This window comes from Sciurus carolinensis, chromosome 2 (genome assembly GCF_902686445.1).
Source record: "Sciurus carolinensis chromosome 2, mSciCar1.2, whole genome shotgun sequence".
Taxonomy (NCBI): domain Eukaryota; kingdom Metazoa; phylum Chordata; class Mammalia; order Rodentia; family Sciuridae; genus Sciurus; species Sciurus carolinensis.
This window is the reverse complement of record NC_062214.1, coordinates 104,141,472-104,168,133: the sequence shown is the minus strand read 5'-3', so window position 1 is coordinate 104,168,133 and position 26,662 is coordinate 104,141,472. Positions and strand designations below refer to the sequence as shown.

The 26,662-nt window shown below is 33.4% G+C and overlaps 1 protein-coding gene across 3 annotated transcripts; it reads right to left on the bottom strand.

Annotated features, from left to right (window-relative positions):
• Nucleotides 1–330: 330 nt before the first annotated feature.
• Nucleotides 331–26,662, bottom strand: Cops2 (COP9 signalosome subunit 2). 3 transcript variants are annotated; one of them, XM_047541367.1, is made up of 13 exons: nt 26,535–26,662; nt 17,222–17,335; nt 16,527–16,604; nt 12,508–12,633; nt 10,086–10,196; nt 9,884–9,961; nt 8,198–8,372; nt 7,551–7,729; nt 7,387–7,439; nt 4,494–4,591; nt 3,098–3,180; nt 2,528–2,586; nt 331–1,619 (listed from the first exon to the last, which is right to left on the bottom strand). In XM_047541367.1, exons 1-13 carry the CDS (start codon nt 26,586–26,588, stop codon nt 1,475–1,477), a joined length of 1,353 nt encoding a protein of 450 aa, XP_047397323.1. In that variant the 5' UTR covers nt 26,589–26,662; the 3' UTR covers nt 331–1,474. The 3 variants fall into 3 exon arrangements, with proteins under 3 accessions (XP_047397323.1, XP_047397324.1, XP_047397326.1); XM_047541368.1 differs by having other exon boundaries at nt 10,086–10,175; XM_047541370.1 differs by lacking the exons at nt 2,528–2,586; nt 3,098–3,180.

The following is a 26,662-nucleotide window of genomic DNA, read 5'->3' as shown; positions in this document are numbered from 1 at the left end:
CCACTCACTTTTTACATAATAACAAGCAATAGAAAAACCAAAGAAATTATGTTAATCTTAGTTCTTCCTTTTGACACTATAAAATAATGTGAGCTTTTTAAAAAAATGAAACAAACATATCCAAAACTCAATACATTCAAATGAGCTGAGTTCCTTTAAGGTAGTCACCTTGGAAGGCCACAGTTCATTCTCTTACCTATACTGCCACTGCACAAAATACCTTTAAAACCCTTTTGGTATTGCTTTCAAAGCCAATTGCACACTTTCTGCATTACCTCAAAGTTAGTTTTAATTTTTGGAAACTGTCATTTGGTGCCAAATAATAGTAACTAAAAACAATCAGGCTTGGAAATAGTTGTTTTTTTTGTTTTTTGTTTTTTTTTTAAACAATGTATAATCATAAAGTTAACAATGTATGACTTAAATTAACTTTGAATGCAATTCTAAAAGAGCACACCCATGAGGTTTTGGGCAATGGTAGATTGCTGGCATTAGAAAATAACCTTCCAGCATGATCACTAAGCAGGGTAACATTCATTTAGCTGTCTATGTTCTGGCATATTTGTTTAAAGTGACATTCTGAGAATTAAAATTTACTCTTTTAAAAAGGAATATCATTCTTAAAAAAAAAGAAAAAAGAATTGTATTCCTTTAAAGCATCACTATCAAAGTAAATACTATGCAAGTGTTTTGTTAGAAAGTAGTTCTCCTTACTTTACCAATAAGACCACTTTTAAAAACTTGAAAGCAAATAACCAACTTATTTGCCTCCAGGTTTTTAAATCATTAACTGAAGATAAAATAATTTGAAATCTCTAAAAAATAAAACAACAACCCCAAATGTAATAAAAACACATCAAGAACCAAACTACAATTTCTGAGCTGCACTGTTTATTTTGCTGCTTGAAACCTAAGTGACAGTATGCCACTATAATTATGGGGTTTCATCTAAACCTTTACTACACTGCAGGTACAGAAATATACGGACACATTTTTGGAGAATTGACATTTTGCAAAATGCAGCAAACATTTTCATTTATACATGAGAAAAGGAAGTGTTCAAAAGGGTATGCATTTCAAGTTATTGCAGGTTATTTGTGAGAGAATTTCTGCAGGTAAAACATGTTTAAATTTAACCAACAGTAGCGTGTCAGTGTATTTAAAATCATGACAAAAATCTTCTCTCTGGTCATGTTGCCCATGACAAATTACTATGATGTTGTATGTTTAGGGCAAGATGTCAATACAGCATAAATCCCATGGTATTTTGGTTTTCTTCTGGAGATTAAAGCTGTTTTTCTTGGGATAAATGCAGCAGCAAAACACAAACCAGTTGATCAAAAAAGCACTTCTGCCATAACTCCAATAATTTTCAGGACACATCAACCGACAGTAGTTTTGCCATTCCCAGTTCTTTTAAGGATTACATCTCTGCACTGTTGCCTTAAGTATGTCTGTAAAAGCATGTTCTCTGTTAAGCCAGTTTACTGACTACAGCCTGGTTGAGAGAATTTAGTTGGTTGGTCCATTTATCTAGTGCAGTATATCGTGCTCCACCCCTCTTCTGATGATCCAGTTCAAGGAGTTGGTTGACTTGATCAATTCGGCCATGAATAGTGCTGGAAATAAATAAATAAATGAAAGAAAATGTGTCTACAAATCATTTTCACTAAGAAAAGTTCCTGTACTAACATTTCATTAGATAGCCACAATATCAATATTGTAAAGAAAAAACTGTCAGGCGTGGTGGTGCACGCCTGTAATCCCAGCAACTGGGGAGGCTGAGGCAGGAGGATCCCAAGTTCAAGGTCAGCCTCAGTAAGTTTGTAAGACTAAGCAACTAAGCAACTAACTAAGACTCGGCAACTAAGCAAGACCCTGTCTCAAAATAAAAAATAAAGGGGTTGGGGAGGTAGCTCAGTGGTAAAGTGGCCCTGGGTTCAATTCCCATACTTGCCTGACTCAACAAAAATCACCAAACAACAACAAAAATAACCCACACACACACAAAAAAACACTTAAAAACAAAAAACCCTGCTGCCTATATTGAGTAAATTTAGTGTTAGTTATAATATTTATTGCCTCATTCAAACCTAGAATGAAACTGAATTTTGATTATCTTTCATCAGTCTTACTTAAAAGAATCACTAGGCATAGATTTACAAAATAAAACTGTTATTTGTGAAGCTTTAAATACCATACTGCTTTTAAGGTATATGGAAACTGTTTTGTACCATATATCTTATACTTAAAGCATATAAAAAAACTATTCATTAAATAATTTCTTTGCTATACATAGATAATATGCTGAATGAAAAATCTTTCAATTTAGAACTTTTTCAGAAATTATGTTTAATATGTTCATTTATCAAAAAAAATCATACACATAAACACCCCTCTTCTAATAGAAAATTGAAGCCACAATGCTTTTTATGAAAAATCAAGAATTTTACTGCTACCTTTGTCACCATTATTAAGATAGTTTCAAACACCTTGTGATTATAAAAAAAAAATGCAAAGTACTTACTTATCCAATATGCACTGCACCAGCAAGCTTTCCACATCAGCTACATCTATGTTTAACTCCTAAGACAAAAGATTCATTATAATTCTACTAATTAACGTTTTTGAAGACTTCATGATTTTATATAATCATTTTGATTTAAAGTCATTTCTACAACATGAAGGAAAATTAGTGAAGATTTGTAAATTCATTATCACTTTAAACACAGGTCTGATAACAATTTAACTTTTGAAGAATATTCCTACTACAATTTTATTGTGGTTGAGTTTGGTCTTGATATATTTCAGCTACTATTCCTTTTCTACAGTTTTCTGAGGTTGAAAGTAATCTGCTACAATGTTAAAGGTCTTTTCTGATATCAATTTTATGCAAAAAAAACCCCAGCAAAACAAGACAAAAAAAAACCCAAAAACACAATTCACATTAAAATCAAAGTTCCAAGTTATGTTTAATTTTAAAAATGTAACACTATATAATGTTACATTCTAGTTAGAATTAGTCTTTTAAAAGGAAGATACGCTACATTTATAAGTACAAATTGTACACATCATTAAAATCAATGAATATAAGTACCTTAGAAATAAAAGGAATATGTATTCTTGTGTAAGGCTTAATTAATTTTATGAGCACTTGTGTTCTGATGTTTCGTAAAAGCTCTGAAAGAAAAGACAAAAATTAATACAATCATAGTTGTTTGTATATCTTTATGAATCATATGCTTCTAAATCATATTTATTAATACATATCTTCTCAAAACACAGAATTCTGCTTTGCAAGGATATAAAGTATTTAGATCTAAAAATACATGTATCCAATAGATGCACAGTATATTTAGAGGCTGCCTTTCCCATAATTTCTTGTTCCCATCTTTCTTATTATGCTTATGTCTTACTCTTCTAAAACATGCTCTTGCCTTCACATTCTGTCCATCATTTTCTCAAGAGTAACTAATCTTTCAACAAGTTCTGATTTATACCTGCCAAGTTCCTTGTTTTGTATAGTTCTCAAAAACTGTATTTTATATACGACATTCACAATTTCCCCTAGTTTCTTCACATAAAATTGTCTTTTTAATTTTTTAAAACTAGTCTGGAGTTCGTGGACAATGCTTCTACATTTTTCTATATCTATAAAGCACAGTCCCATTCCAGGTTCATGAAAGAACTTCTAAAAAATGTCTACTGAATAAAAGAAAGAAAAAAATTTTCCTGATGCATCTGGAATTTAACTACTTAAATAAGTTGTTCCAAATAGTCATTTAAAGGTCCTCAAAAGCTCCATACAGGTGGGTACACTGGAGCTAAAAGAGACCCCAGAACAAACAGATGATTTTTGCTCTTGGTAATTCAATGGAATTGATTAAAAATCTCATTCACTTAATGGTATGAAAACTTCCCAATGTTATCTTACCTTTTATAGTAAATGCATCTCAGGATTAGCTATAGCAGGATATTTTTAAAGCTTTTTGATAAATAAATCATAAAAATTAACTTTGAACCTACGCATCAATAAACAAGAAACAGTACCTAATTAGAATAAAAAGTTAAATGTGACAGCCACTCCAAACAAAACGGTATCATGTAAGAACCTGATTATATTCTTATAAAATCAGCTAATTTATTTATTTTGATACCAGGGATTAAACCCAGGGGCGTTTAACCACTGAGCCACATCCCCAGCCCTTTTTATTTTTCATTTTGAGACAGGGTCTTGCTAAGTCCTTAAGGCCTTGCTAAGTTGCTGAGGTTGGTCTCGATCTCAAAATCCTTCTGCCTTAGGCTCCTGAGTTGCTGGGATTATAGGCATGTGCCACCGTGCCTGACTATAGTTTTATAATTTTAAGGAGTTCTCTGTTCCATGACAGCATTCAGAAAAATTTCTGTACTTTGCAATAACAGCTTAATTCCATTAAGAAATATTTAATAGCAGCAAAGAAAGCAACAGGATTCAGTTAGCAGAAAGAACATACCTTCAATGTGTTCTCTTATGAAAGGATCATCCATGATGTTGCTGTGATTTGTTTTCAGAATCTTTTCAAATTCAGTGATGTCATTATTCTGATAGGCACTGATAGAAAAAAATAAGGTGTAATTTTGTCAAATGTGAAGAAATCAAGTATTAAATCAGATAATCCAGAGCCTGTTTCTCAAATTCACATGGAAAAATCTAAATTACGTTACTGATTCTACCACGCAAATCAGAATTAAACTCATATCCTTCTGCAAATAACTGAATTTCTGGGCTGGGAATATATAGCTCAGAGGTAGATTGCATACTTAAGCACGTGCAAGCCCTGAGTTCAATCCCCAGCACACACACGTATGTGCGGGCACACACATGCAGACACAGACACACACAAAATATTTTTTCTAATGATTTCATTTTTTTTTTTTTAAAGGCAAGAGTAAATAAATCTTTTGGGGTTTATGTACTTATTTATACATAGCTAATTACAGTAATCTCAAAATCTGAGTTTGGTTTAAAGGTGACAATAAAACATTTAATAACTAATGTTTGATATTTTCAAATTAAATTGTGCATTTAATTCCTAATTGTTCTTAATGAAAGAAATCAGGTTTCATGCACACTAAGGGTGGAGTTTGGCTTATCTTCCAAATAAGAAAGTATACCTTCTCTCAAGGTTATTTGGAAAATGCAGCTTCCTAATTTTTATCTTCTAGAAAGCTACCAGCAACTGCCAAAACTTTAAGGAAAATGTGATTCTCTAGTCTCTCCAGCCTTAAAAGTTCCACTGAACTATTCAGCAGAAATATCAGTGGCGATAATTAGTGCCAGATGAGCATACACACAAAATAGAGAGTGATGGAATCCCCTGTTGCAGAAGGTCAAAGGCTGATTTATGTTCATAATTCTCTGAGGAATCTAGCATCTACTCTTGAAATAATTCTGTAAGGCACTATGGGGATTGCTAAAGGTGCTGAGAAGGAAGAAGCCAACCTTCTGGATATGGCACCACTGTGTGCTTTATATGTAAGACATATCATCAACCATTCTGCACGCCCTCTGCTGTGCTTCCATCTGTTGGGTCGCAATGTAACTTCATGTTAGGGACAGGTGATTCAAGTGCTTCAACAGGAATTATTTTCCTCTAGTCTGCTGGCAACTGACTAGGAAGATAAAATTAGGAAGCATTACTTTCTTACCTACCCAATATAATACTGTAAATATATTATAGGAGGATATATTCAAATAGTGAAAACATTTGCACACAATAATTATATCTGCATATATATTTTTAAACTATAAGACATTTTTCCATTACTTAAGTAGATTTAAAAAAAATCTTGTACAAAATTGTGGGACACTATTTGTCACTTGTTTGGGTAAAAATCTACCAACACAGAGGCTTCACTGGAATAGAGTAAGATTAACAAATACATAAATACAATCAATACTTCTTACAGTTCTGAAAAAATCAGTCCTTTATTTCATTTTACTATATCTAACCAACCTAATTTATATAAAATATTAAAGTCGATGGCAAACTTCTTACTATTTAAAAGATAAAGCAGCTGTTTAGCAATTTAATGTTATGAACAAAATATTTTAAAAGTATTTTGAAGTTAATCTCTAACAAAATCAGCTCTTAGTTAACTATGTGGCTAAATGTAGATGAAATAAACTGCTTGAAATACGTAACTCTCCTAAACCTGATTCACCACACAGATATTAAAATAGACTAAAGTAGCAAACAATAAAGGAATTGATTTCTAATGTGACAATTTAGGGTTTTTATCCCCCGGACATTCTTAGTTCCCTTGAAAAAATCTGATTCTTATTTGTTACGGCTACACTGAGAATTTTTAAAAACAAAACAAAAAACTTGAAGTCATAGTTAAATGAAGACAGAATAAATGGGAACATTTTACAAACTTAATGTGATGAAATAAACTGTCTTCTCCATAAACAAAATTTATATACAGATGACTTACAACTTATGTTATTTTTTAATGAAAAAAGACTACTAAGAAACAGCTGTTATCTAAATTATCTAAATGTATATATTAAAAAACCCTGCCCTCTTGCCCTAACCATATTTTTTCAGGCTTGATACAACCTAAAACAAAGGACTTGAAGAAACAGTATGTTTCTTATCCCTTTTTTTACAAAGAAAGTCCACAGAAGCCTACAGTTCCATTTATTCCAGGCCCAGAGGAAAGTTTCTCTTGCTACCTGATTTCTTTTGCAAAAACATACCTGTTCTTTTAGGCTTTTTGTTTGGTCTTGTCTTCTACAACTTTAATATTAATTGATTATGGCAAGTTCTTCAGTGGCAAACCATTATCATTTATTTCTCTCCACAGAAGTACTCAAAAAATTCTTGGGTTTCTTATCACTAGGACCCCTTTGCCTCCTTAACCTCCACCTCAGAAAATTACCCATGGAACATTCTTTAAAAATATTTTCATTTTGTAATTAAGAAAAAAGATGAATAAGGAAGTATGTTTATGTAGTTTTTCCTTACTGAAAAACTCATCATGAATTAATACACAATTTTAGTTTGGATTAAGGTAGCCAGGGGTATACATTATGAAATAACGTTTTAAGATATCCACAATTACTTTTCCACTGAAAAACAGCAAGCATGAGCACACACACAAACATGGCTAACAAGAAAACCAAACAGCTGATAATTTATAAAATTTTCTAACTGACAGAAATAGCACAATTGATTTCAGAAGATAAAAATTAAAAAAAAAAAGGAAGATAAAAGTTTCATGAACTTTGTATATTTCACATAAAAGTACAAAATAAAATGCTGAATACTAATGGAATTCTGAAGTTTTTTGTCCTTTATGAATTGTAAAGAAATTTACCTTAACTGAAACATTAAATCTTACCTTACTAAATTCGTCATTGCTAGAATTTCTGGATCATTTTTGTACGGCTTGGCCTAAACACAAGTTAAAACAAAACAAATAAATTATGTATACATACAAAGAGAGAATACCATTTATTTCCACAAAAAAATATCTGGTAAGAGAAACTAACAAAGTACACACACCTCCTGTGAGTCAAATGGATTTATACCCGATTTCATTAGCATGTTTGCTAAGACCAAATATTTTAAGCAAGTGGTTCGTCTGGGACTTCCTGATTCATCATAATTCTTGAAGGCTTCGAAAAAATCAGTGTGTGCCTTTTCAAATTCACCTTCTCTCAAGTGCATTTTACCACCACATTCTGTAAAGGATGAAACAAGAGGAAAAAGAACATTTGCAGTTCTATAATAACAAGATTAATCAATTTTAAAGATCAAATGAAAACTATTTCATTGATTTTCAGTTTTTAATTCTATAGCTGATTAGCACTGTCCCCAGGATATATGCTTTATAAAGAACAAGCTCTTCATTAAACATCAGTCAAACAATCATTTGCAAATCTTTATCCTCAGATGAATGTAATTTTCTATATCATTACAACACAGGAAAAGAACTTCTGATAATCTGAGTTTTCTAATAAAATCTTTACTGTTAAAACTTTGACAAGAAAAGAATTATCTTAATTTCTAAGACTAGACCATTTCATTGACTTCAATATTTTGCCATTTAGTTTCAGAAAAACAGAAAAAACCTTTAGTCATTCAGTCATAAGCAATGACACCTGAATATCTTCCCATGTTACCACCCACTTTCTCCAAACCAAACTTACCTCTGATAACTCCCATGATCAGTGGATGAGGGATGGCAGACTTGATGTGAAGGGACTGTTCATAGAGTGCTTTAAGTTTTTTGTTATTTTTCTGTGCTGTGTACATTTGAATTTCCAAAGCATAAATTTCTAATAACTGTGTACCTTTTTTCAGGTCATCTTCTCCATCATCAGTCTAGGAAAGCAAATACTTTACTTTAGTCAAGATAGAATTCAGGCAACCTAATCATTTTCATTTGAATCAGTCAGTGAGTGTGACATTTATAATACTATTTTTGTGTTAAAAAAGCAGTACACATTTTAATGGAGAAGTACCATATTCAGAAAATGACTTTTAATGGCCAAAAGGGATCAACATAACCTTTTTACTTTCTAGTTACTGGAAAAGTAAAAAGTGATCACAAGTTTTTTGTATGTATGAATACTTTGGTATTTGTTTTTTTTGTTTATTTTTTGGTACTGGGGATTGAAACCCAGTATTGAGGGGTCCTTAATACTAAGCTACATCTCAGCCCTTTTTATTTTTCATCGAGCCAGGGGTATCACCAAGTTGCCCAGGTTGGCCTCAATCTTATGATTTCCCCTGCCTCAGCCCCCTGAGTAGCTGTGATTACAGGTGTGTGCCACTGGACCTGGTTTGATGTTTATATTTTCAACTTGAAGAGTTATCAAACATTAATATACACTAAGCCAGAATTTATTGCTTGTTGGGTCTTTCAACTTAAAATTCCATTTAAAATTCACTAATGAATCATAATCAGACATGATATGCAAAACAATGTGTATGTCCAGATTATCATGTATCTAACTCAATATTAATTCCATCAAATACAAAGTATTATAATGCTATTTATAATCCAGACAGCATTTCTGCTATGTTCCTATAGAAACCAAGCAAAGAGCTAGGGATATAAGTCAGTGGTAGAGCACTTGGCTTAACATTCAAGAGGCCCTGGGTTCAACCTCCAGTACTGCAATTAAAAACAAAAACAAAAAACCAAATCAAAACAAACAAGACAAGCACAACATTTCCAACATTCCCCCCCTATTCTTTACAAACATATCGAAAGACTCTTCTCTATTCAGAAATGGTTTCTCTTATCATTTTCATCTAACATGAATTTGGACCTACAGCTATGTATCAGACTAAACTTAGAAGACAAGATGTATATAACAAACATATATAAATGACTGATATGCAAAACTATTAAAATATCTGCAGATAATTAAAGTAGTTTCCTGAAAGTCCCCATTCACAGAAATGACTTATGTAATATTTAAATAACAGTACATAGTATCAGTATCAGAAGAGCTAAAAATATTTGAAACAGAACTTCTATGTAGAATATAAATTAATCTCAAAATGACTTATTTGATGAAGAGAAAAGGAGTATAAAATGGGAGCCCAGTTAAACTTAGAGATGTGCTGTCCTGACCATATTGCTTCTCAAATTTTCAAGGCTTATTCTTACTAAGTTTTATAACAGGCCTATTTGTTTTCTGATTTCTATACCTCATTCCACCAAAGATTAAGAATTGAAATTAGTATTTCAAAACTTATTTCCCAATTTTATTTTTGGGATGATGCTTAAACAAAAAATCCCTAAACAATATTTTAAATACAATTATTTGTTATGCTTTTAATTATGAAGAAAGAAACATTAAAAATAAATAAGGGAATGCTACCTGGCATGACTGATGTAACTGGCGTAAAATCTTTTGAAGTTTTCCATATTCCTCTCGTTCTAAATATAATTTTCCAAGCTGTAAAAAAGTAAACTTATTAAATAAAAAGATTTCAACATGAAAAGATGTATAGCTTTAGGAGAGATTATTAAGGACACCCACCCACTCTTCAAAAGAAAAGAAATCTAATTGTAATTGTTACCTTTGTGTTTGTTTTAAACCACAGTCTATCATTCTTAGCATCTTTCAAAGCTTCCAGTGTTGTTTCATAGAATTCCTGCAGTAAATCCATCTGACATAAAAAATCAGAATTCTATAATTGTAAACAGCAAATTTGTACCTGTTAATAAAGTTAATTTGAACAACCTAAAAGTGCATCTTTGAACTTTAATACACATAAGATACACTATTTGTATCTTACCAAATGTCTTCTATAGTCCAAAAAACACAGACCAAACTTATAAAAAGATAAGTGCCTTGATCTGTTTTTATGTTTGTTTTATAACACCAAGAAAACATTTTACTATATAAACTCTATTGCTATAAGCTCTGATGCTATAACAGTATAGGTCTCTTTCCCAATCTAATAACTCATTTTATATTAACATAAGTAAATGATGTGCTGCACTGTTATTAGTAGTGTGCATTTTATTCACTCAACCCTTATTTGATATATTCTATATGGCAAACACTAAGCAAGCTGCTAGGTTAACAAAGAATAAGCTCCTTCCCTCAGAATTCTTCTCTTAAAATGTATCTGATTAACTAACTGAACTGCATAGCTTCTAAGTCACTGGTAAACCTTGGAGCTAGGTGGAAAGAAAGTTTAGTATAATTTAGCTGTGTCTGATCACCACCAATTCACTAATTCACCAATCTGAGTGTAATTTGTTTTCATGAAAATCACTTTTTGTTTTTTATCATAAGCTCCTCTGCTCACCTTCTTGTTCTACTTTGGGCTCTACCTTTGTTTGAACAATCTCTACTTAGCAGGATCAAGAGAAAGAGGACCTCTATGAGAACTGGCAAGTTTGACAGGTTCAGGAAAGGCTATTTTTTCATGACTACTATTGGAATATGGAATAAACCAGAGTGCCACTTACCCATTTCTTATTTTCAAAAGGCAAAAAAGCTTATGTATAATAGCAGACAGAAGCACATGATTTTCAATTTTTAAAAGCACTTAATTTCCCTCCCCCCAAAACTTGGCATAAATAGTGTACCAAGAATGTTTTGATGACACTTGTTTGTATAAGACTTGGAAAACACTTTTCCACTTAAGAAAAGGCTCTTGATATATAACTTAATTCCAGATTTAGCACCATTAAGTGCTAATGTTTCAACAAAACACAAATTTGCCTTTTCTACTCCCATCACATTTTAAACATGAAAAAGAGAAATAAACTAACTCAAGAAATAAAAATGACATGTAATAGCAAAGACAGGAAACTGATTCTGAGATTACTTTTTTTTCTAAAAACAAAAGTATCAAATGTTCTATGAAATACAAATGATATAGTGAATACATCTTGTATTCAAATATCAAAGAAAGCTAAAACTTAAGATTATATTGCTTAAAAGTACATGAACAAGGACTGGGGCTGTAACTCAGTGGCAGAGTGCGTGCCTAGCACATGCGAGATTCTGGGTTCAATCCTCAGCAGCACCACATAAAAATAAATGAAACAAAATTGTTCTTAAAAAAAAAAACAAAAAAACAAAAAAAACCAAAACACACACACACACACACAAAGTCACTGCTTTTCTTAACAACCAAAATCTAGAATAATGAAAGTACTATCGCTCCCAACACCCACTTTTTTTTTTTCCATTTTTTTCATCAGCCTTTTCTTTCATTAACTATCAGTCACCCATCCTTTGGAGAAGCATTTATTTTTGAGCACCTACTGAGCAATAATTGATATGAGAAAAGGTTCATATCACCTACTAAGCAATAACTGATATAAGAAAAGGCTCTTCACAAGGACCTTATTATCTTATCTATCTATCTATCTATCTATCTATTGTGCCGAGAATTGAACCCAGTGCCTCACACGTGCTAGGCAAGTGCTCTACCACTGAGCTACAACCCAGCCCATATAATACACTTTTAAAAGAGGGACCACATATAATGGCCAGAATGCTAATCAAGTCTGCACATACAATCTGTATTAAATGCTTCCCAAAGGTTAGCTAAGGCAGCAATAGTTTGTTAGAAGAAACCATGAGGGCTGGGTAGCTCAGTGGTAGAGTTACTTGCCCAATATGTGCAAGGCCCTGGGCTTGAGCTCTTAGCTCTAGAGAAAACAAAATAAAGCAGAAGGAAATGTAAGAACCATGATAGTAACTGTACGGGAGTCTAAATATAAATCTGCAAAAGTTGTTTACAGATTATTTTTGTACCTGAAGATAATATTTAAAGAGATTAAGTGGGAGTCAATACCTTTTAGTGTTAACGTAATTAGTACTCTTATCAAGAAAATAGTACTTTTTTTTGAAGTATACTAATAACTGGCATAATTGCTTTGACGTAATCTCTAGGCCTTTTCTTCTATAAAGAACAAAGCTCTTACTATAAATAATAAACACAATGATAGTACCAAGAGGAAAAAATTGAGTCTAACCTGTTTAGAAGTGGAGATATAATCAAGTATAGAATTAATGGATTTTTCAGAATAATTTCTTGTGACTGCACTCCGAATATAGGTCAATAGTTGTTTATATCTATTCATCATTTCTGGAAAGTTTGTCTGTGAGGGAAGATAAATGTATTAGACACATATTTATGTACTAAAACATGTACACATGATTAAGATACAGTATATGCTATGCCTAATTGAAATACACTTCATATAATTCATAATATACCTTTAAAAAAATTTAGTTGTCAATGGACATTTATCTATCTATCTATCTATCTATCTATCTATCTATCTATCTATCTATTGTGCTGAGAATCGAACTCAGTGCCTCACACGTGCTAGGCAAGTGCTCTACCACTGAGCTACAACCCAGCCCATATAATACACTTTTAAAAGAGGGACCACATATAATGGCCAGAATGCTATAGCTATTTTATCTTAAAATTTACTCAAATGACTATATTACTCAGACATACAAATGAAATTTATCCAGACAGCATACAAGACAAATATAACTTTTTCATTTTCCAAATTTCAGATATTATTCCTCATTGTAGGGCACATATATCTTACCCTGAAGATTTAACCCTTTTTTAGGAAGTTCTCTAACAAGAGTCATATGTGCTTTTTCTCCCTAGTTAGCCAGCTCTACATAAAAATATAAAGTAAAAGAATTTCAAGCCACAGTACTCGTTTCATGTCAAATAAGTCCTCCTAACTAAGGCTCCAACTCAATAGCAGACATAGTTAATGTTGCTATTCTTTGCATGTCTATTTATTCTTCTGTGGGTTATTTCAAGAAGCATGAAAGATCTGAAGAAAAAATGGAGTGCTAGTGAAATGTTCAGCAGCTAAATATTGGATGGGAGATTTACTCAGTCATTTCATGAGTCTAACCTTATAATTTGCATCCAGCCTCCACAATCTCCAACTGTCATTAATTCCATATTTTAATAATTTCTACTTCTATTCTTTTAATTGGGGAGATGGAGCATTGGCAGATATAAGTGTTTATTTCCTTGACTAATTGAACATGTGTTTATTAGGGTGAGGAATAAACGATGATACCTATATATATTAAACTATTTTTTGTCTCTAGATATGCAAGTTTCACGTGGGAATAAGTAACAGGTAACATCCTATTGGTGATGTGCAAAAATCCCTTTAGAACAATATATAGAAAAGACAGATCAGAGAAATAAGGCTATCCCAACTTTGATATAATATATTGGTATTAAAACAGTATTATAGCAAAAAAAGCACATTTTGAATTAATCTCCTTATGCTATAACTCTAAAGCTCATTTTTTGAAAATTAAGTTATTGTAATTGAAGATTAAGAGAAGATTAAGTAAACTGATCTTATAGGCATGGTGAATACACAAAGTAATTGATAATGAACCTTCCAACTTTTTACTGTCTAAATTATACAGCAATGTAATCTCTGCTTTGAATCTAACTAGAAAACTAGGGAGAAAGGATGGAAGCTAGAAACACCACTTGTGAACCACAGCTTATTCAGATGCTGTTAGAATAAATAAAAGATAGACAGACAAAATAACAAAGTTCGAATAACCCTTTCCTTTACTTCCTTCATGGTAAAATGGCAAAACCCAAGCATTATGGTTTGCATCTTAAATGTTCCCCAAAGCCTCAAGTGTTAAAGGCTTCGTTAACAGTTGGTGGCACTACTGGAAACTTTTGGGAGATCAAACCTAGTGGAAGGAAGGCAGGGGTGTGTGTGGTCTTGAAGGGGATATTGGGGCCCCAGATGCTTCCTTTCTCTAAGCTTTTTGGCTGCTTCGAGGTAAGCAGCTTTGCTTCTCCACACACTTCCACCATGAAGTTCTGCCTTACCACAGGCTGAAAAGCAACAAAGTCAACTGACTATGAATTGAAACCTCTGAAATTATGAGCTAAAATAAATCTTACCTCCTTTTAAGGTGATTTTCTCAGGTATTTTATCACATGACAGAAAGCTAACAAACCAAGTCTAAAGGGAAGCGTTCAGTTTAAAAGGACTAAAAACTACAGTACTTCTGGTATGTTAAGAGCAGATTTTTACAGGAACTTTTGATAATATCTCAAATCATAGAAACTTAAGAGTTGAACACTTAGCTCTTAAGGCACTATAATTGTTTAATCAAAAAATCTCTTCCTCCTAAGACACTTAGGGCTGCTTCCATAGTCTTCAAAGTTATTAATTTCAATATAGAAAATATTTAATATTTTCAAAATCAGTAAATGGCAAGAAAGCACAGTAGCTTTGTGCAACATAAAAATGCTTTGAGAATGCTAGAGCAGAAATTGAAAGGGCAAATGCAATGTAGATGCTTTTCCTTCTTCAACTAGATTTAAATATAACATACAAAAAACTTAATAACATTTTAACATATTTTGAATAGTCCTGATATTTGGGGGTAAGAGATGAGCTAAAACATTTTACGGATAGTTTTTGTAGAAGATGCTATGGAGGGCCATCCCCATTAAAGGGGGTAGTCTATATACCAGACTAAGAATATGTTAAAACAGGAAACGTAAGAATAGCAGAAGTTAACTGGATAAATTATAGTACTAATCAGAAAGCTCAATTTCAGATGGGAGAGAGAAGCTAATGAGAGAGAAGGTTATAGGACATAAATAGTGGAAAGTCGCAGATTACCAGTTATCTTTCTACTTTCCACGCTCCTGTATCTTCCAGGTGCTTGCCCCTCTGCTATCCTGAACTCTGCTATCTTTCTCTTAAAAGTTTTTCTACCCTTAGCAATCTAAGATTCATGTCTACACCCAGTACTCATCTCCAAACTTCTCCCCCGCCGCCCCATTTCTACCCTGTACTCTTGAATTTTGTTTGGTCAGTTTAAAGAAATTTGAGGTTTGGCATTCTATAAAGGTATGTCATGGCAATACCAGTTTATTTTTGAGTTCATTCAACAAAAATTCTGAGTATATACTAAATGCCAGCCACTATCACAGTTGCTAGGAATATGACTGTGAATAAAATAAAGTCCTACTCTCATGGAACTTACAACTTACTGGGGGAGAAAGGTGCAGAGAGAGTTAATAAATAAGTAAATTACAAAGGAGAAAAACAGCAGGGTAATTAAGTGATGAGGGGGAAAATGCGTTTATATCAGGTAGTCAGGGGAAGGCCATCCTGATGTGTGGTACCGTTTGAACAGAGACTTGAATCAAACAAAAAGCCAGTGGTTATCTAGGAATCTCTGATGCAGAGGAAACAGCAAGAGCAAGCCTTTACAGGAGTAGGCTTAGGATGACTTGAGAAACAGCAAGGTTAGTAAGGGAGTGAAAAGAAAACAAGACCAGAAAGACAGTATTTATAATGTCTTGTAGGCCATGTTAATGACTTTGGATTTCATTGAGGAGATGGGGTAACATTAAAAAATTAGGAGCGAAGGAATGACATAATCTGATTTACATTTTAAAAGAATCACGCAGTCAACTTGTAAAAAACAGACTATAGCAGACTAAGAATGGGAAGTAAGGAGACAAGAGGCTACTGCAATAATCTAGGTGAATGATGATGCTATCTTTGGACCAGAGCAAAGAAGGTAGAAACAGTAAAGAGCAGTTAGACACTGGATATATTCTGAAGATATATGAAATCACCTGGATTTACCAATGGATTATTTGTGGATTGAAAGACAGAAAAAGGTGGTAGGCACAACACTAATGGTTTTGGTCTTAGTCAGTGGAAGGATTTTAAAGCTCCAAGATAAACTTCCAAAATAATATTTTGTGGAAAAGTCACTCTATAAAAAAATGTAGCAAATGTGGTTGCTACCTAAAAGGTAAGTTTTTGTATCCTATGCAGAATTTTTTTTAATGAATATTAGTATTATAAACTTCCAAGCAGACTAAATATGGTAATGTCATAGAACCATTTTAGAGAAGTAGATAAAATGGCATTTTGTCACAATGAGGTTTTCACCTGCAGAATTCACTCATTATTAGTTTAATTCTCCTCAAAACAATTCTTACCAACTTGAAGTTAATCTTAATCATTTGTTTCAGTGCTTTAAATCCCCATTCTCCTTTTTCACCTTCAAGTTCCAAAACCTAAAAAAGGGAAGGAAGTTTAGTTTAACTTAATATTAACACATTATTTTAAAATGACAACCACTAAGTTTGGAATTTATTTTACATCATACTTACGAACATTTCCCCAAGAATTCCACCTTTCCTCAATGTCATTTTTAAAAGGCTTATAATAGAGATAAATCTTAAGATGCTTTTTATGTATAATGTGCTTATTTTGAAGTTCTTTGGTCAAAAAATTAAGAACTACTACTTGATTATATGGGCCTAGAATATTTCTCCTGAATAACCTTTGATAAGAGTGACCCAAAAGTGTTCTATAAAGTCAAGAAAACAATATGATCTGTCTCCAAAAAGAACAAGATTTTAGTGATAACACCTAAGGACCATCAAGTTGGTTCTCCTTCTGCCAGTATGCTAGTGTGCTTTTCGGGACAATAACTCTGCTTCAGAGGCAGCTTGATTGGGAAAAACAATAGGGCAGGCCCTTTTGAAAGATATACTCCCTCACACAAACTTATCTTAAGGATTATCACCAAATATTCAAAACAGATTTCTGAGATAAAATCACTTTGGACTTAGTTTGGTCTAACATATCAAACTTGAAGAGATAGAGTTGACTGGAAAAAAATATAAACCTTTTGAAAGCTGCTTAATGCTGCTTTTGGATCATCTTCTTTTAACGCTTTGGAATTATAGTACTGATTTTCCAAATCCACATTTGGCTCAGAGTTACTATCTTCAGAGTATTCCTGTGTGGTAAGAAAGAAATAGTTAAATGAATTAGGGGGAAAAAAAGGAACACACACATTGCACTGTAAAAAGTGAATACTGTTAGAATAGGAAATTTCATATATTCACACAAAAAGAAAACTACCTTGAACATAAATAAAATGACACTGATATTTAACCAATATTTTTAAATGGGGGAGGAATCAAATAAATAGTAAAACAGAATTCTTCCTTTCAGATCAAAACTACAATTTCCATAGAATCAACACAAAAGTAGAATGCAAAGAATATGCATCAATGACCCCCTATTTCAACCTGACAAAAATCTAATGTAAATTAGTTCTAATTATTAATCTTTGCTTTAGAAATCTAATTTTTTTCAACTCTCTTAAGTCTAAATTTCATTGTTCTAACATATCCTATCTAGGTAGGATGGTAATCTATATATGGTAGAGTAGTCTAATGCCAAATATAATTGACATTAAAAAAATTATAATATTTGTTTTATGTGCATTCATGTTACAAATTATTTCTATTAATGTAATTTAACTTATGAATTTTTTTCCATCATATAAATTCGATCCTCAGTGAAAAATAATAAGGCAGAATGGAAAACAAAATGAACATCATGTGAAGTATAAATAAGTTTTAAGTAATTTCAAGGTATTCAATCTAATAATGAGAACTACAAAATAAACATACATTAGTACAATGAAAATTATTATTTTAGGAAGTCACAAGATAAAGATTATTTCCTCCTCAGCCATGAGCAGCAAGTTTATGTTAAATTAAAAATAGTACAGTGAAAGATTAAGTATTACTTAAAAAAAGACAAGAAAAATATTAAGTTATTTTAAAATCTGAATACAGTTAATTTCTTCATGAGAGATTTATGGAAAATTCTGTAAAGCCTTAGAACGGCAGAGGAGTGCAGAAAGGTATATTGAGTGTAGTACTTGTTTAGAAAGTTCAAAATATATCATGAACATGGGATGAATTTTTCAATAATCAAAAGTAGCTTTGTAATGTGCGCCCTCTGGAGGATAATTATTTCCTTGTGCATATTAGAAAAAACAAGTAGGCCAGGACACAAGAGGGAGGCAGAAGTTGAAAGTTACATATAACAGCAGGACTGGAATATGGAGTTCCCCTGCAAAGAGGAAACTGAAAATATTTTATGAATTGAAGGGGATTAATTTCAATTATCTATAAGTTACTGAACCAACTACAACATTGTTGAAAACAAAATCCTTTAAATTTCCCGCCATGGCTCATATGGTGCCTTTTTTTTTTTTTTAATTATTATTATTGTATACAAATGGGATACATGTTGTTTCTCTATTTGTACATGGAGTCAAGGCATACCATTTCACCAAATAATAATTATAGTACAAGACTGGTTACCTCCAACTTCTGGAACCTGACTGATTTCAGATTAGTGCAATCTCTAAATTCTACACTGTGTAACTCCAGAAAAATCATGACTGACAATAGACTTCACCCAGTCTTCAACATTTTATGGATATATTCTTTGTTTGTCATATATGGTTATAGAATAGGCAGCCCCTTATGATCTTTAATACCATGTTCATATGGTTTGAACCAGTCATCATCACATCACTAACCTGTCAACTGCAGCTCAGTGAGTCAAATCATCTCTTCAAGCTATTCATGAAAGCAAAACTATTCTTCAGTTATTACATAGGCCTGATTTTTTAAACCGACAATTTAAAGTCTTTAGAAGAACACTATATTGTTCAGATGCTTTTATTGTTTATATTTAACAATCATGACCTTTAATACAGTCATGCTTCACTTAACAATGGGAACATATTCTGAGAAATGAGTCATTAGAGGAATTCCTCATTGTGTGAACTAGAGTGTACTTATACTAAGAAAACTACTACATTGCTAAGGGATATAATCATATGGCCCCCAATAATATCTATCGTTCATCATTGATCCAAATGTCATAATGTGGCACATGACTGTATATGCCAGCAATTTAGTACACACAAATGCAAATTAAGTCCTTCCCTTCAAGGAACTCAGGGTTTATTTAAGAGATATGCAAATGAAACTGAATTATAACACAATAGAAATAGTAACAGACAAATACTAGGTTCAGTGACATCTCAAAAAAGGAGTATTAACTATTCTAGAGCTGGAGGAAGGAAAAGATACCTGAGTCAAGTATAAAAGTGCCAGCAGTGAGAAATAATTTGCCAGCTAAAATAAAATAATTAAAAGGTGCAAAGGTAAGTAAGCTTAAAAACTATACACATTTGGAAGAATCATGAATAGTTTGGGCTAAAACATAGGATGTATGCAAAGGGCTGAGGAGAGATGAATTGGTATTGGACAGAGGAACAGGACAACAGAAATCTAGCAAAGAGTTTAGATCCAAAGAAGAGCTACTAAAAGATTTTATAAAGAAATAATCAGATTTGTATTTTAAGAAGAGCATTCTGGTAGCAAAGAGTAGCCCTGTTGGCTACTCACACAACTGTCTGGACAAGACATGACAGAAGTTTGATCCCAAGTAGTAGAATGAGGAGAAAAGAAAGAGAATGCTGGGTGTAGTGGCACATGCCTGTAATCCCAGCAACTGGGGAGGTCGTGGCTGGAGGATCCAGTTCAAAGTTAGTCTCAGCAACTTAGTGAGGATCTAACAACTTAGAGATACTCTTTCTCAAAATAAAAAAGTAAAAAGGGCTGGGGATGTGGCTCACTAGTTAAGTGCCCTTGAGTTCAATCCCTGGTACAAAAAGAGAGAGAGAAGAGAGAGAGAGAGAAAGAGAGAGAGAGAGAGAGAGAGAGAGAGAGAGAGAGAGAAAGAAAGAGAATATGAATAGAATAAAAATAGAGACCACATGGGCACAGGATAAAGGAAAATAAAGTTATCAATAATAACCATCAATGGCTTAGTATCAAAAGGTGCCATTAATCAGAATAGGGAATATAAGAGATATATTAATAAATTGTTAAACTAAATCACACTTATGTTGACTGAGATTCCAATTTGCAAGTTTAAAATTTTTTAATAGAAAACAAACTGAAATTTTAACCAATATAAGCAGAGTGCTTTAAAAAAAAGAATTAAGCAATTTATGTAAAATAAACAAACACATGAACGCTATAAAAGGAATTTAAAAACCTTAAAGTTCAATAATAGTTTCAACCTACTTATTCAATAAATCATGTCCCAACATTTCCCCAAAGCCATCTCTGCCCCATACATACTGTTCAAATCTATTCCTCTTTCCCCAAATATGCCACAAAATTTAAAGTCTTTAGCATAAACTATTATTTTTGCTAGGAATTCTAAATCACCTCCCCACCTTTAAACATTTGTGCTTTTCTCCTATAGTGCTCCCCAGCCTAGTTCTGGGAAACGTATTCATCAATGCTTACCTTTGTGATTCCTCAATTCTTCTCGGCAAAATCAGTTTGTCTACGGTTATGCAGTTACATGACATGTAACTAACAGAACTTTTGTGTATATGTTATTCCCACCCGCCTCTCCACAGTTTTCATCTGTGAACTTCTCTTGTTGTGGGGGGCGGGAAGGGATGCTGGGGTCTGAACCCAGAGGTGCTTTGACACTGAGCTACATCTCCAGCCCCTTTTAATTTTTTATTTTGAGATAGGATTTTGCTAAGTTGCTGAGGTTGGCCTTGAACTCTGATTTTCCTACCTCAGTCTTCTGAGTGGCTAGGACATGGGCTACTGCACCTGGCTCCAATTGTGAACGTCGTAAAAGCAGGAATTTTCACACTCATCTTTTACATTCCCAGAACTTGGGATATTGCAAAATTAAATAATATGAAAAGAGAGTGATTATTCCAAAATAATAACATAATAGCTACGGTAAATTTTGACTACATTCTGGAATGTAGTTCCTGCTTCCATAATTCATCTACTTTTAACTTACTCTTGTGTCTGCTGCCAATACAGGACCTAAGAAATGTACTTTAGGAAAACAAGACTCATTAATAATGCTTTCTGAGACTTGATCATATCTAGGCAGCTGTACCAAATGGTAGGTACACTGAGATGTCTGGGGAATGCCTCATTATCCTTAAATATCATATATAATACACATCCTCAGTAGCTATTTGTGGTTTAGCTATTTGTAAAATTATGTAAACTTTAAAAAATTTCACTAAAGTTCTATGATGTACATTGGGATGTTCTTTTATTTGTCCCAAACTTTCAGCTGTCAAATCAAAATTTTCAAGGAGAGACATCATAAAAATCATTAGACCTGACTCTCCCACTAATTTGTCCTGCAAATTTAAGAATGTCACTCACCCTTGATGGTTTAGTTTCTCTTCTGTCAGTTTTGGGATTGAACCCTGTGGGAAGTTTCTAATTCCCACCGAGGTATGTGCATTCATTTTAGAATACTGTATATTCTAAAATACACTTTATAGCTTACAGATTTGTTGGAGATTTAAGTTATTGTGAAAAATCTTAAATTTATTAACTTTTTTACATATATTTAGAAGCATTTTATTTTGTTCTTGGCATATAAAAGGTGTCTCCCATTTATTTTAGCTATCTTTGTTTGAAAACTTCTAATTTCACTATATAAGATATACCAATGAGGTAAAGCAACAGACCTTTTAAAAAATTCACCAAAACTTATATTCCAAATCAATATTTTTCTTTGAAGTAGTAGCTTTAAAAGGCAGTAAAATAATGCTGGATATGATGGCAAATGTCTGTAATCCCAGCAACTCAGTAGGCTGAGGCAGGAGGATGGCAAGTTCCAGGTCAGCCTCAGCAACTTGGGGAGGCTCTAACCAACTTAGTGAGACCCTGTCTCAAAATAAAAAATAAAAAGGGCTGGGGATGTAGCTTAGTAGTAAAGCTCCCCTGGGTTTAATTCCCTTTACCCCCGACCCCAAGGCAGTAAAATTTTTTACAATAATAAATACATGGACTATAGTAATACTTCTGAAATTTGCAAGGAAACTTCATCAGACAGGTGTTTCTGTCAACAAAATATAGTATACCATGCAATCTATAAAAGAAAGCTGTAGAAAAGAGGAAGCTCTTTGTATACTTAGGGGAAAAATCTCAGAAATATATATATAATATAAATATATATGTAAATTAATGCATTGTATAGAACTAAAATATTCTATACCTGGGCTTTAAAAAGAGGAGGCAGATAAGGATATATATTTGGTTGGGTGGGTGGGGGATGGGAACTGGGCAGTAGGAGAGGAACACAAATAGAAAGGAAATTTTAATGTATTTATTTCTGGTTTTGAATCATGCTTATTATGTATTACCTATTTTAAAAAGCTAAACATGTTGAAGGCTCTGAAGACAATTTTCTAAGAGGAACTCTAAAACAATTTTGAGCAATGACAGAATCACTGCTTAGTCTCCGAAGACCAAATAATGTTTGTGTGCATGTGTGGTGCTAGGGATTAAACCCAGGATTGAGTACATTGCTAGGCAAGTGCCCTACCACTAAGCTATATTCCTACTCCCCAAAGTAACAATTTTATTCATCATTTGCTCCCTGCTATCTACCCTACTCCCAGAAATAAAAGTACTATAGTTTGCTGTGAATGTTTTTAAGAAGCTGTGAATGTTTGCAATAAAAAACAATTTTTAAAAATTAAAATCACAAATAATTTCTTCTAGACATTTTCTATATTTTCCCCCAATATAACAAAATTGGGACAGTAATGATTACATTATCAGGTCTTCAATATTTTAAAAATTCAAAAGGTACAGTGGATATGTGTGCACTGCGTGTACAGCTCTGGTGACGGACCCTTCGCTTCTCTGATTTTATTAAAATGGAGATAAGTAAGAAATTCTGTAAGATACCCTGTAGCTAAGACTCATCTCCACACTTCTCCCCTCAAAAAAGTGGATAAAAGCAAAACTTTAGGATATTACAATTGTCATATGTTAAGACAAGAAAAATGGGCTGGGGTTGTAGTTCAGTGGTACAGTGCTTGCCTAGCATGTGTGAGGCACTAGGTTCAATCCTTAGCACCACATAAAATATAGACAAAATAAAGGTATTATCTACAACTAAAAAAAAAAAAAAAAAAAAAGACAAGAAGGGTAATACTAATAAATATTCATTCACTAATCACAATAAGGTGGGGGCTAGGGAAGAATAGAGGTACTTTGGAATAGGCAGAGAGGAGTGAAGGGAGGGGAGGAGGGATAGGGAAGGAAGGACAGTAGAATGAATTGGACATTATTACCCTACGTGCATATATGACTACATGACCAGTGTCATTCTACATCATGCACAAGCAGAAGAAGTTATACTCCATTTATGCATGATGTGTCAAAGTACATTCTACTGTTATGTATAACTAATTAGAAAAGAAAAATAACACTAATAAATATTCATTCACTAATTCCAACTAAAAACTAGACTAGGGGAATATAATGAGGCTCACAGTTTGGTAATATATATACCAAGTGGAATTATTCTATTGTTTTAGACAGTGATTTCCTTTTAATTCAATTATATTCAAATATATAACATGCTACCTATATAGAAGAACTTACTAAAAAATATTTTTGGTATAAAGTCAGTCTGTCTTAAATCTTTTCTAAAAATATTAGAAGTACTAAGTTACTTCATGCTACAATGGCTGAACAATTATAGCAAATAACCTATAAACTGCCTTATCAACTTAATAAACAGCACTGTTATTAGTATTATGAGATCAGCAAATAACCCATAAATCTATAACACTTATACTAGATTAAAAGGTATCTACTAGTACTATATCCTGTGTCTCCTTTACTACTATACGGATTATTATCCTTAGAAAATGCCTGCTTCTGCCTGTAATAAAAACCAAACATCTTAAAAATAAGAGGTAAAGTATATTGACTTTCTTTTAATTTTTTCTCTTTTCTTTCAGACCTTGGGCACAAATTATTTACTTTCTTGGATAAAACAGTACAGAAACTGAACTTTAAATTTTTCAGGTTAATCACCTATTTCTGTTCCACTGGGCAAGAACAAAAAGTGATTTCAGATGTTAAAATGTATCAATGAATAGCCTATAAAGATATGATGAGCATCAATCAATGAGCTGTCAGAAATGCATAGCACTAGTTAATATTTTAACTAAAATGAAATGATAACCAATTTTCCAACAAACAATACCTTTTTTTAAAAAAAGAAATCTTCCTAAGGCAGCAAATCAATTCTGCAGGATTTATGAATATGAAGAAATAGAAAAAGGACCTAGGTAAAATAATGTAACCAAAGTTTTAACTGTTAGTAGACAAAGTGTAACAACTTCTATTTGACATGATTGGGGATCTAGAATGGTATCTACATCAGAGATGGGTGAAGAAGAGGAGTTATTTAACAGAATGCTGGAAAAGAAAGACCCCCAAATTTCATTTAATTATGTAGTTTTGTTTTTTAAAAGAAAATTTTAAAAAAAGTTAAAACAATTACACATTCAACCTTATTCTACTGTTCATGTAGACTAGGCCCTTAAAGGTTGGGCAAACAGTTCAAACATTACATGTTTAATTTAAAATCTTGCAAAAATTAATCAAGCACTTCATGGGATGATAAGGTTCTCATCGCTGCAACCTTCCATTTTCAATGATCATCTTTAAGTTAATCTTAGGCTAACAAGTAGTGTATTTAAATATTATTACTTCGGAAAGATGAGTAGAAATATTTAAAAACATCAACTAAAAATATAAACGCATTTAAACAACACTTTAACACCTGTAATATGAATAAACATGTAATAAAAATACATAGATACCACAAGTTACATTCGTAAAGAACTGAAGGCACTGCCTACCGCTGGTCTTGCAAACCTGTCAGGCATAAACCATAACTATTAGCAATATCCTTCAATTAACTTCAATAATTATCAAAATCACCACTATGGCTTTCAAGAAATAGCAAGCATATCCTTCTCCCTTTTGCAAAATGTACCTTCTTCTAAAATGCAAAGACTAACTGGAAATGACTTCTAGATTCCTGTATACAAATAAGTTTTATATATAAACTAAAAAAAAAAAAAAAAAAAAAATATCTTGAGAATCTCTGACACTTAAAAAGATGAGCCAGACTTCCCAAATCACCTACTTCACAACTTTACCATAATGCGCCATCATCATAATATAAAAAAACCAGGGTCGGGGATGTGGATGTAGCTCAGTGGTAGAGCACTTGCCAATTGTGGGGTTCAATCCCCAGCACTGCAACAACAAAACAAACCCCGCTCTCAAAACAAGAACCAAACAAAACGCCCCCAAATAAAGCTGATGCTAATTCTTAGTCATGATAATTTTTCTTAGTTTCCATACATTTGTTTTTGAATATGAACCTGAAACGTTGGTAATTTTTTAAAAACCTGTAAATCCATCAATAAATTAAACCTTGAATCTTTAAAAAAATCACCACTGAACTAGATAAATTCGTTTATTTCTATGCTGTTTACGTTTTAAACGTTGAATACTGGGAAATTTCTTAAATGAAGGAAAAGGCCCGTGGTTTAATTTCCCTTTCCCCCTCTAAGAAAAACGCCCCAACAACAACAACAAGCAAAACCTACCCCCTACCCCAGCTTTCTCTTTCAAGAACTGAAAAAGTAGTTCAACTTTTTTTTCAGCTTATCCTTGCTCTGAACTCTCCACTCTACCCCTACCTTTGACCAAAACTGACCCCGGACAAAAACATTTAAGCTGTTTCCAGGAAAGTCGCAAGCAGCGTTTCGCGGTCGGGTCTAGGAATAGTATAGTCCCCAGTTTTCAGGGTCTTCTGGCATTTCGCACCCGCTCAGTTCAAGAGTGAAGAAGGGCTCGGAATGCTGGGCCCCAAAGCGGAAAGCTAGGGCCTAGACCGCTGCACGGTCCCCGAGGCGGCTCGCGCGGTAAAGGAGGTAGGAGGCACCGAGAACCGGACGCGCCGGACCAGGGACGTCCGTGTAAACCAAGAAGGCGTTTGGACTTGGAGCGTAAAAGCCCAGGACCCCCTACTCGGCCTCCTTCACCCTCCCCTCCCCCAAGCTGGAGAAGCAGGGCCCAGGACCGGTGCGGGAAGGGGGAGGAGGTAAACCCGTCCTGTCACTGCACTCGGAGAGGTTCAAAGGGACACATGCTTTACAGGGAGACGCTGTAGCCTCCTCAGCCTCCTCCTGAAAGGCAGGCACCATCTCCAGCCCCAGAATTCCGTTCCCTGCGCCTCACCAGGTCGTAGTCTTCCTCATCATCGCACATGAAATCATCCTCCATGTCAGACATCTTGGCCGGGAGGGGGGGGAGGGGAGGAGAAATTGGAGACAACCTCTTCCCACAATCCTCCGCGGCTCAGAGGC